This window comes from Paralichthys olivaceus, chromosome 23 (assembly GCF_024713975.1).
Source record: "Paralichthys olivaceus isolate ysfri-2021 chromosome 23, ASM2471397v2, whole genome shotgun sequence".
NCBI classification, from domain to species: Eukaryota; Metazoa; Chordata; class Actinopteri; order Pleuronectiformes; family Paralichthyidae; genus Paralichthys; species Paralichthys olivaceus.
This window is the reverse complement of record NC_091115.1, coordinates 7826111-7838422: the sequence shown is the minus strand read 5'-3', so window position 1 is coordinate 7838422 and position 12312 is coordinate 7826111. Positions and strand designations below refer to the sequence as shown.

At 40.4% G+C, this 12312-nt stretch overlaps 1 protein-coding gene across 7 annotated transcripts in view; it reads right to left on the bottom strand.

Moving 5' to 3' along the window:
• The window catches only part of LOC109632865 (ELKS/Rab6-interacting/CAST family member 1-like), a 106087-nt gene that overhangs the window by 66907 nt on the left and 26868 nt on the right, over positions 1–12312 (bottom strand). For 4 of the 7 annotated variants that reach the window (XR_011240110.1, XR_011240111.1, XM_020092376.2 and 1 more), the window contains exons 9-15: positions 11417–11509; positions 9890–10057; positions 9635–9802; positions 6670–6807; positions 4556–4696; positions 2510–2650; positions 341–534 (exon numbers count right to left, since the gene is read on the bottom strand). Coding sequence is in view for 4 of the 7 variants with exons in the window: in XM_020092376.2 (XP_019947935.2) it covers positions 341–534; positions 2510–2650; positions 4556–4696; positions 6670–6807; positions 9635–9802; positions 9890–10057; positions 11417–11509 (1043 nt within the window). In the remaining 3 variants the exon portion in view is untranslated. The remainder of the gene's footprint in view (positions 1–340; positions 535–2509; positions 2651–4555; positions 4697–6669; positions 6808–9634; positions 9803–9889; positions 10058–11416; positions 11510–12312) is intronic. The other 3 variants (XR_002202968.2, XM_020092378.2, XM_069519570.1) reach the window with 1 other exon arrangement.

Sequence of the window (12312 nt, the reverse complement as noted above, 5' to 3'; positions counted from 1 at the left end):
ACATGAATAAGGTAAAATGATGAACATAATAATAGATGAGTGATGACCGAAGAAATTAAGTAGGAATTGAAGGAGTAAGGGGAAGAAAAAAGGAGAGAAAACGGTGAGAACAAGAGAAAACTAAAGGATTAGTAATTTAGCCTGAATTGAATGGAAAATGGAAAACAAGGCATAGTCTAGTCTGCATTAATAATAATTTTAACAAGTGATGACAGCCTTGGTTCGCCTCTATTGACTTAAGTTAATAGAGGATGTATAGTGATGCAGGAACTTGAAATTCAGTTTTTAAGGATTTTTCTCTTCAAATTCTCCATCCCCCTCCCTGTCAATTTATCCTCACCTCTCCAGTTCGTGGATCTTTTTCTCCTTGTCGTTCTTTTCATTCTCCATCTCCCTCAGGATCTCCAGCAGCCGCTCCACCTCGGTCTGGGCCTTCCCAGCATCGTCTTTGTGCCGGGTCACTTCCTGCTCCAGGCAGGAGATGCGCTCAGAGAATTCAGTGCTAGCCTTTGACTCTGCTGCTGCACTCTGCACCTGGAAAAGAAATTATATATTAAAAATAAACTGAGTGTATTAGATTTCAAAACGTGGTGACCAACACTTGATGAAGGCAATAAGTTCACTCTGAAGAAGAATGGGCCAATATGAATGTGTGTTAAGGATGTGGTGGATGGATGTGATGAAAGTGACTTTGTTGAAGAATCGGTTTATAATCCCAGACCAGTTTTAATAAAATGTGGCCTCAACAGTTATAAAATAATCAAATAATAATAATAATAAACTATTTATTTTCATAGGATAAAATGCAGCTCAATGTGCTTTACATTAAAAGGGTAGTTAAAGCAGGTGAATGAAATTAAGGTGTGTAATAACAAGCCTGGCTAATACAAACAAAGAGTATTTATGAAGCGCAGGAATCTCATGAATTATGTATACATTTAGGGCTCATTTGTTTCTGATTAAAAATACATGTATTCATTTGTTTTAGTTCTTAATTTTTAAAGGTGAAGGAATAAAATGAGCATAATTTCCAGTAAAAACGAGTAAACAAGGCAGCAGGGTCTGCAGCCAAGGTTGTGAGGCTGTAGGCTACGATGGACCACTGATGGCAATTTTAACAGGCTAGCAGGTAAAGAAGCTAGGAGGCCTGTTTAGTAGTTACCGTTTAGTATGTTCACCCTTTTAGTAGAGTGTGTTAGCATGGTAACATATGACAATTACCACTAAACAAAGGGATGTAAATAGTTCTGATGGTATACACATACAGTCAAAAGGAATGGACTGAGTTATAAATGTGTTTATTCAGCAGTTATGTTGGCTATGTTGGTTATGTTAGATTTGTTTATGAATGAACATGCTAACTCACATGATGTTGATTTGTATAAAGATTAAAACATGAGTAAACAAAAATTTAACATAAGAAAAAAAAAAAAGAAATTAAATAAAACAAAGACAAAAAAACGAGTTATAACCAGCTTAGAGGTTAGAACAGCTGTGTGTGTTTCCCAGAAGCAAATGTTGCTCTTGGGACAGATTGACTTTGTGTGTGTGTGTGTGTGTGTGTGTGTGTGTGTGTGTGCACGTCTTGGTCCTGCAATGCATAAACTCTATTAGTTTTGGAAGTGCACAACAGTTTTTCAGGTCTTTTTGTGGAGAGGAAATGTTTGGGTGTCTGACGATACTGTAAGAATATCTGGGTGGGGGAGAACAGAGAAGGAGTGAAAGATAAATAAGAAAGAGAAAAAAGCAACATCACACACAATGCCACATACACAATGTCAATCAATTTGCACACACAGGCATAAGTCTTCTGTCTTCTATTCCCATCCAGGGCAACAGAAAGAGACTAAGAAATAAACTTGGAGAGACACAGCAGAAATTCACTGACACCTTCATACACATTCTAACTCTCTCTCTGTCATACACACACCACACACACCACACACATGCACACCCACACGCGCGCGCACACACACACATGCACGCACACACACCCACACACACGGACCTACATACAAATTCAGGGTGTGGTGGTGGTGCTGTCTTCTCCACTCTGTGAAAATGACTGTAACGCTGTCAGCAAGCCATCACACACACCATTTTATGGGCTGCTGTGTGGGAGAGAATATGTGATATGAAAACACACACAGACACACATGCACTCAGACACACGCACACACACAGCAGTCATCTGTCTCTTGGAAAAAAGTTACGGGAAAACAACTTAGGGAAGAAGTGAGATGAGAGGATCTTAAGTGTAAAACTGCCCGCTTCCATTCAGTTGTGTTTCTGTCTGTACAGTGTGTGCTTTCTCCACCACAGAGATTCACATGATGAGTGATGTTTAATTGAACCTTCATGGCCATCACTGAGCAATTCAGTCAATGTGTTTTTGTCCAAACAAACGTGCTAAAAATCTCTAATTACCTCTGTGGACACATCTTGTTTTTACGTTTTTGTAATTACATGATTAATAAGGTATTTCCCTTGAGTTATGGTCTTTTCTAACCTTTTTCAGATGGTTCTCTAGTTTGACACATTCCTCTTTCTTCTGCTCCAGACTGATCTCCAGACTTTTCAGCCTGTTGTCCTTCTTCAGAGTGGAGGAAGCCAAAGAGGACGCCTTCTCCTTAAGGTCCAACACAGATGTCTGCAGGAGAAAAGAAAGCAAAAAAAGGAGAGGAGTAATGGAGTGAAGACCACAAACCGCTTACTGAACATTAGGGGCTGCAGCAGTGTCGGCACTAACCCTCATTATAGGATAACGGTGGTTTATTCCAACTTGGGTATTATTTTTTCCTCATTTGTGCTTATGGCTTATGTTGTTTAGGGTCATTTATTAATGTTGTTATAATAAAAAAATCTGATCTACTATGATAAAAACTATATCAAAGCGCAAAGAAACTGGCGTTATCCTTGCAGTTCCCCCTACACAGTTAGGATACTGTCTCTGTACCTTGTTCTACAAAACCTTTTCCCATGACCTGTCTCTGCTCTCACTCTTCCAGCTCAATCCCTCCATCCGTGAAGTCTCTCACTCCCTTTCTTTTCTGGTCTTTTCCTCTTTTGGTAGGGGCAGTGAATCAGAAACCAGCAGGACCAGAAGGGCCGACGCTCAGACATGTAATTTTACCCTTGACTGACAATACCAACTCCAGACTAGGGATCATCATGTTTGACTGGGCTTTGGTCAGAGGGACCTCGCTGCTAACTCTGATTATATTTAGGTCGCCATATATATTGCAGTTGTCAGACAAAACCCCACATCTGTGTTTAGCAGTGCAGAGAGGAATGCTTGTTTTCTGCCTAAGTTTCAACATGTATTTCTGAAACTTAAATAATGGCAGAGAAACAGGTTATTTTGACCTAATAATGTTTTTTCCAGCATAAGCATTTTAAGAAGCTGCAGCCGGCAGGTGTTAGCTTAGCATAAAGACTGAAAATAGCTAGCCTGGCTCTGTCCGAAGGTTAAAAAAATATGTGCTTATATGGGGACCACCTTCCTGTGTGTGGCTACATGTTTCGCTACAGACACAACAGTGGTATTAAACGTATCTAATTCTTAGCACGACAGTGATCAAACTTGTTTTATCATTGCCAAACTGATCCTTTCCATAACATAAAGTTAAGTGATATAATGTAATTTATTTGTCTCCACACAACTAAAGATAGTTTTCCTTAAGCATCTGACTGTAGTAGAGAGTGGATACCCGACCCGAGCCTGTTAAGACCTGGTGAGTGGGTTCAGAAATGACACTCTGGTCAGGGTCGGGTTTGGTCATGTTGGCTGGGCGATATACTTGATTTTTAATGCAGCAGAATACCTGTCAGGTTGTGGTTGGGCTTGGCTAATTCCCTCTCTGGCTCGGGAAAGAAAATTCAAAGCAAACCACACTCTGGTGTGTATGTCTGCGTGTGTCGGTAAAGGGACTTATTAAATCTCCACTTGACACTAAACAACATGTAAAAAGTGAATTGGAACCAATTGGATCAAATACAGGACTGAATTTTATGGCATTTATAAATACAATAAGAAATGAAGCATGTATACAAGAACAAGGCACAGGCCTAAAGACTAAAGGGTGCTGTGGACAAAACAAATTTAGATTTCTTAACACTGGGCTTACATCTGCTTATGTATCCTGAGGGACACAGTGTTCAAATAAATTTAAAATAAAATCCAGTTTTGCCAAATGTTGTTTTTCCTGCAGTGGTTAATTATGCAGTCCAACCACTGCACAATGAATAGAGAGAACACAGCCTCTGAAAATGCTTTGTCATGCTCTGCCTCTGCTCTGTTGTTTTGTATGAATCATGTGGGTCACAACAAGAACAATTCAGCTCCCGTCACTGTTTTCCATTGGTTGTGTTTTTGCATATGGTTGTCAAGGAGACGTGACTGTTTTATCATTGTTGTCCTTCAGCACGAGGACCCTGGGAGGATTCAAGGTCTGTTCTACAGTGATAGCTCAAATGTGTTTCATTGACAGAGACACAGAGATAGAGCACAGCACAGATATGGATATGTGTTTGTGTGTGTGTGTGTGTCTTCTACCTCACGGTCAGCCAGGTCAGCCTGCAGCTGGGAAACCTTCTCCCTCAACTCCTTCAGCTCCTTCTTGCTGGACTCCATCTCCTCTCCCTTTTCTCTCTCCTCCCTCTCCCGCTGCTCCTTCAAGCGCTCGATGATTCGCTCCTGAACTCAGAGAGGGATGAGGAAGAGGAGAGGATGAAGGAGGGATGAAAGTTAAAGGGACAGAAAGAGAAAAGGTCAAAAGTAGGGGAGAGTAGAAAGGTAAATTAAAAGGAGTGATGGAAAGAGAGAAGCAGACAGAGAATTAAAAATCACCTCTTCCACTCCAACAGTCACTCACAGTCACTCAATATCAAGTTTCTATACCAATAACAGTCACATTAAACTTTATGCACATGGCAGCTTTGACAGGATCTAACAGCCAACAGTGATTTTAGACACGTAATACCTCCTGGCATGAGATGTAAAATTCACAACCACTAAAACACTATAGACGCTCTCCAGCTATAGAACAACACAGCGGCCGGTTCAAGGAAAAGTACAAAAGTTCACACACAGACAAACCACGAGAGTGAACAGGCTGCTCTGTGTGAACTTCTATCTTTGCGAGGACGGATTTGATTCTTGTGGACATTTTTAGACCGTGAGGACATTTAATTAGGTTTTATGGTTTATGTAAGAATTTAGGTTAGACGTGTAGATTGTGATAAGATTAAGTGTCAGCGGTGAGGGAGAACGTTACGTCATTGTCAGTTCCCACAAAATGATGTGTGTGACCTACTGTAAAAGTTGGACTTGAAATACATCAAACACATTCTAATTAGATTTTATTTGTTCTGATGTGAAACAATATAAAAATCATAATATTAAAAATTTAAAGAACCCAAATATTTAATGGTGTACAGGTTATATAGCTGTTTGTAATGATAATATATAACAATGAACTTAAATAACATGAAACATAAACACGGTGTTGAGCATAAAATTGAAGCATGACATGGGAATAACTTGAATTACTGCCCTGCGGGTGTATGCTTCCAGACTCACATGAGGTCACAATGACCTTTGACCACTGAAATCGAATCGATTCATCTTTGAGTCTGAGTGACAACTGGTTAAAATTTAAACAAAATTCCCTCAAGGTGTTTCTGAGATGTGTTCACAAAACCAAAAACGTGTTTTTCAATGTCGCAGTGACTTTGACCTTCGACCACCAAGTCTAATCAGTTCCGTGATCCATGACTCCAAATGATCATTTGTACCAAATTCAAATATAAATTAAAACCAACATCCGTTCATCCTTGAGCTAAACTGAACACTTGTATCACAAGTCGTTCTTGAGTTATCTTATTCAAAAAAGGGGATGAGCGAGCGGATGTACGGACAGACTGAAAAAACAAAAAATTACTCAAATTAACATTGAATATCACAAAGGAAAACAATTAATGTGAGCGGTAGAGAAGGATGGAGAGGTAAAAAAAAGAGAACAAGAAGGAGATATGTTTAAAAGCACCAGGACAATGAAAATGAAGGAGGGAAAGAAAAGCATGTAAAAGTCCTTCGACTGAGGCAGGAGCTGTCGGTCTTGTCCTCCTGCCAACACTCACACATCTAACGGACACCCTGAATATTAGTCACCGGACAATTAATAGCCCTGTTTCCTGTGTGTGTGCGAGTGCAATGAGGGAGATGAAGCTGGTAACATAATCGAGCTGAAGAGTGAAAAAAAAAAAATTCTCATTTAACACTTCAGCTGGTGTAAATGTTGGTTTCCCAGAATCAGGGTCAAGAATCCTCACTTGGAGCAGCCAGAAGAATCATTAAACACAGGCGGTTGCTGGTTCAATTCCAGTGTTAAGGTGGTTCAGGACTGTTTCACGACTGTGGCACCTGAATGCTTCGACTTAAACAATGATAAATGGAACGGCTGTTTCAGACCTTTTTTAAATATACGCAGTGAATGGAAACAGCCAATGTGATTATTGGTTCATTTCCATTTATCCAGAGTCATTTGAACATTGTGTGGGAGGTGGGCAGGTTTGCTCACAGTGGTTTTATTGATGTATTAAAATTGCTCGGGAGTTGACCTGAGGTTGACCAGCAACGTGTGTGTGTGTGTGTGTGTGTGTGTGTACCTTCTCAGCCAGAGCCTCCTCCAGTGTTCCCAGTGCTGTGTCCGTGTTGGACGTGTCCGTCTGTAAAGACTTGATTCTGTCTTTCAGGCCGCTCAGCTGTTTCTCTTTATCCCTCAGCTGATCCTGGAGGTTTTCTATCTGCACAGAGAAAAGGAGACAAATACTTGATGATATTTGATATGATCATTTCATGGATCTTGATTAAAACAACCAGGCATGTTAAGGGGACTAATATTTATGAGTGTGTGCAATTTGGTGCAGATCCAAATTAAAATCTAAGTCCATTAAGGGAAAATCTGGGCCTTGGCAGAGATATGCACTCTACTGAGTGCCATTCTAGATATGCATATGAAATTAGCGGTTAGTCCAAAAGCAATAAGACTTTTTTTTGTTCCTGCAACTTTGCTGCTTGTTATCCCGATTGCTTTTTCCCTATGATGAGTTAAGAGACTGTCAGAGAGTTTATTTGACGGTTAATAACTGTACACACAAACAACAGGACATTTTATTTCAAGATAATTAAGGATAAAAATTATTTTTAAAAAGTTTTCCCACACATCCTCTGTTTCTCTTTTAAACTGATTCTACAGCAAATTACTCTTCTGTTCAAAAACAAACACACAATCTGCACTTTCCTGAATACAAGCAACAGATTCATGTAAAAGGGCTCTAATGTGATTCTATCTGGAGATTTTCAAGACAAGAAAAAGCCTGAGAGGTGCTGCGTTGTCAAATATAAACTTTCTCCATAAGCTTTGCTACCTTTAACCCCCCTACTCCAAATACACACTCTCTACTTCCACCTCTTCCCCCCTGCTCTTCATTCCTCCTCCAACTTCCTCTCGCAGCGATTTGGTAGCAGATTAATTTTCAGTTAAAACACAAAAACCGCAGAAATAACTCAAGGACTCGCTCTGAGTGTGTGCATGCGTGTGTGTGTGTGCATGTGTTTATGTGTGTGTGTGAGAGGGAGATAGATCACAGACAAAGATAAGGTGTTATGTCAACTTTGTGGTCTTCATTAAAAGATGGTTGGAACAAAAGTACCAGAAATAATAAATTCAGTTGAGAAGTAGAAGTGGAATGCTTATGTAATGTGTTCGTGAAGGAAGTTGGGTGGTAAAACTGCAAAAATTTCACTCTGCCTCTCCTTCTGTCTCTCTAACCTTTTTCTATCCCGCTATTCTTTTGCCAACGAGAAAGTAAGACAAGCGATTGACAAGCTGTCACAGAAAAGAAAGTCAGATTGGTATGCAACCTTTGACTCCACTGTAGGGGAGTCGCACACATTTACAGTACCACGGAGATTGTGTGTGTGTGTGTGTGTGTGTGTGTGTGTGTGTGTGTGTGTGTGTGTGTGTGTATGTGTGTGCTCATACGGTAAAACATTTCGAGCACCTCATTAATCTATTGACCTGACAGCTTGACTGACACCTTCTCCTCTCTCACTCGCGTTCTTTCACACACACACACACACACACACACACACACACACACACACACACACACAGAGAGAGAGAGAGAGAGAGAGAGAGAGAGTGAGAGAGAGAGAGAGAGGCAGTGAGACACTTTGATCCTGTCTGCACTTCCTGGAACTGACAACTGCTGGATGGCTGGTGTGCACACGCAAACACGCACACACACACACACACACACACACACACACACACACACACACACACACACACACTGTCTGTCTGTCTGGTCCTATTTCAGTCCCCAAAAATCATGTGTGATAATTAACTGGAATACGGTAACAAATCAGTATCTGGCCAACGCCTCTCTTCATTTACGTCACCTCGCTCCTCACATAAAGCAGAAAAATAACAAGGACAAAGAGAAGAGGATGATGGGACGTTAACAGTCTCACGTAATTTCCTTCACTTCCTAACGAAGAGTGACGGATGAAACTGCAAGGAGGGACGATGACAAGGGGAAGAAGAGGTGGACAAATTGGAAACAAAAAGGAGATATTCTTAGTTTTGTATTCACATGGAAAAAGAGAAATGAGAAAATCATAAGTGCAGACTAAATAAAGGAGGAGTCTGTCTCGCTCCCAGACACTGGACCGTATTTTGTACTTGAGCTGTATTTGAAGATGCCAGAGGTCATCATTTATTGAACAAGAGGAACTCATTAGTATGCATCTGATTTCAAACTGACTCTGGCCCCCCCTTGCTTTATGTCTGCTTGATTGTCTCTATGAATTACCTCTGCACTCTCTCTGTCTACATATCTACAGTTTTTTTTTCTAAATAGGGACAAGTGGAGGGGCAGCAGGAAGATGGAGGGATGGAGAAAGAGAAGACACAAAAGGCTGGCATTGGTAGAATTTAAGTGCATATACATACATACATATATATATATATATATATACATACATACTGTATTTAACTTGTTGTGTTACTGTCTTAACAACTGCCAGAGTCTTTTCTCACCCTCCATCCATCCATGCCTTCAAAGCCAGGACACTCCTGTATTATCTATATGACGGCGTTAACTTAGATATTCTTAAATATTTAAAATTGTTCAAAATATACATTAAACAGCTGTAAACCTGGTTTCCTGTTCACCCACAGTACCTGTCTGTGAATGCATGTGTCCCTCTGTCTGTCTGCTCACCTGTCTGTCCTCCTGTCCGCCTGCTTCAGCTCAAGATCTATACACTGTCCTATAGCCCCATCTAGTGGTTAAACTCTTACATGACAACATTGTATCTCTACGCGAGCAGATTCTTATCAGCAAAAATGAGGGAAAAAGAGAGAATGTCAATGTCACCGTGTCTCCAAGATTCTTGCAAAACTTATTTCACTGATAATAACCAACAATATCTAATATAAGGTATTTTTGACTATTGCTGTCAATATTTCTACATAATCAGTTTGAATATACAATACAGATTTGGTCTTTCTAGGAAAAGAATCTGATTTCAACCTAATTATTCCAGTGGCATTGATTTTCCTACCTTCTTCTGCAGCACATTAACTTTGCGTTCTTTGACGTCCAGCATGTCCTTGAGGTCGGTGATCTCTCCTTGCTGAGTGCTCTTCTCGTCTGTCAGCTCTGATATCTGCTGACTCTTTTTAGACAGAAATGATTCCTTTTCTTCCTGGCGCAGACGCAAGGCATCCACCTGTGTGCACAAACACAGTCAGTGAAAAAAAAGTCAATGGTGCCATCACATGTAGTATTGCAACAAGGTTAAAGTGTCATAATTGACCTCAGTCTGCAGTATGGCGGCTCTCTGTTCTTTGGCAGTGAGTGACTCTTTGAGAACATCCACGTGCTGCTTGCTGTCAGAAAACTGGTTGTTCAGTGTCTCCAGTTTGGTCCTAAGACCCAGCAGCTCGCTGTCCTTACGACTCAGCTCCTGCTTCGCCTGCTCCATCTGAGAAACACGCACATGAAGGCAGAGGTGTGGGATAGAAAGAAGTTTGTATTAGAGAGGATTACTTGCTTATATATATTAAAATGTATTAAAATCTGCTACAAGCTTCACCAGGTGAGAAGTGAGCACTCATGCTATTTGGTGTTAAGGTTTTAGATATTGGTCATAACTCCATTGTAGGCTGTAAAAGAAGAATAAGCAGTGCACAGAACTGACTGGAGCTTCAATGTCTTTCAGGGTCAAGAACATATTTACAGCAAGAGCCTGTCCATATAAAATTAATAAAAAAGGAAAGTCAGGAGTGTAACACTGGTGTTCTGTGCAGTATACAGTGTGTGAGTGGCGTTCTTCATAGACCACTTTGTCCGATTACACATAAAAAGCTGCGAGTTTGGTAAAACATAATCTTGACACTTCTAGGACTTCAAAAAAAATAATAGCCTTGTTTTTGGAACAGTTAGACACGCATGGAAATCAGGCCATTTTAAATTCCTTCTCTGTATTTGTAGCAGTGGTTTAGGGTCATTTCTTACAGTGAGCCTGAGATTATTAAGAAAAACAACACATGACTACTGTTTAAAGTTCATAGGTGATAAACCTAAGTTCCTTTGGCATTTCATTAGGTGACTGGGAGTGACATTTGTGAATGAATTCAACTTGACATTAGAAAAAAAAAGAATGGACCCAAACCCAACAGAAAAGTTGATCCTATAAAAACCTTGAGCCCCTCAGAAAAGTGATCCCAGCCATGAGCTGAGAGAGGAAACACATGCGAGAAGAAAAGAGGCAGGTTAGAGATACGCACACTGTCGCACAGCTGGACTCTAAGCTTCAGGTCTGTAATTGTGCGTCTCAGACGGCTAGAAACAACTATTACTGTCAAAAGCCATTGGTCACCAAACGGAATAGGAAGATCGCTCTAGTAACTTATATGAAGCGGTAAATTAAATAAATGCTCGCAGCCCTGGTTTAACAGCTGCTTGGTCACAATAGACCTTTTTCACGAAGAGTAGAAAATCAAAGGTGGAAATTATAAAATCACACTGATGTCAGAACGAATTCACCTACAGGAGCAAAATTTGGAACATTTGATTGACAGTACCGCCTCCAAAATAATGTAATTATAGCTTGGGATCATTTCCCATGATGCTCTCAAAATCTGAGAGCTGTTTAGTATGAATGACATTTGAGAGTTATAGTTGCTGTCGTCTGAACACTCAGAGCACACACTACTGGCATTCTACTGGGAATCTACTCAAGCAGCAGCCATTAGGCAGACAACCTGGAAGAAAGAAAGAAAGAAAGAAAGAAAGAAAGAAAGAAAGAACTAGCGAACAGACACAGAGGTGTGTCTCTTACTGCAGACACCTCCCGTTGAAGCTCATTGGCTTGTTGTTTTAGCTCCTCCTTCTCTGATTGGCTGTGAATGAGTTCCTCCTTCAGCTGCTCAACCTGACAGGAGAGGAGGGCGTCACCATGACTACAACAAATCAGGTGCCACAGTCGCTGACCATTGACCACAAACCAATTCAACATCATATTCAAGCACCTCACATGCAGAGAATCCAGGGAAACCACCTGCTGTACATCCTACCCTGCATCCCACGACTGCAAATAAATAAATAATGCAGTCTGTGAGAATACTGCTTCTCACACAGAGTACTGCATTTCCTGGTTTTCTCTAAATTGAGGATTTTAATATTGTGACAATGAGAATATAGAGGAGCTGCTCCTTACACGTGAACTAGTTGTATTATTTCATTAGTTTCTCTTCACTATTAAATCATAAGACGGCAAACACGCTTATCATGTATTTCTAAACCAAAGAGGTAAAGCTGTCATCTAAAAATGTCTAGGAGAGAAAAGATAAGGAAGCAGTGTACATTTCTTTGCTACTGACGTGAGATACAAAAACAGGCAGAAACTAAAACACTACACTTCATCTCAAACAGCTGATGGAGAAAGAAAATCTACTGAATTTCCAAACATACTTGACTCCCCACATGACAGAAGTGCTGGCTTGTTATAATGAGCACGGCTCCCATAGAAACACTTGACACTAAAGCTGTTTCCGTCAATAGTAAAGGAAAGAAGAGGAGTTATTTTTCCAGCAAGTCAGAGATTCCAACAATCTATTACAACACAGAGAAAAAATAAGACAAGCAGATATGTGTGCAGTGCATGTCTAAGTGTCACTGTGTCTGTCTGTGTGTCTGTCTGTCTGTCTGTCTGTGTGTGTGTGTATGTGTGTGTCC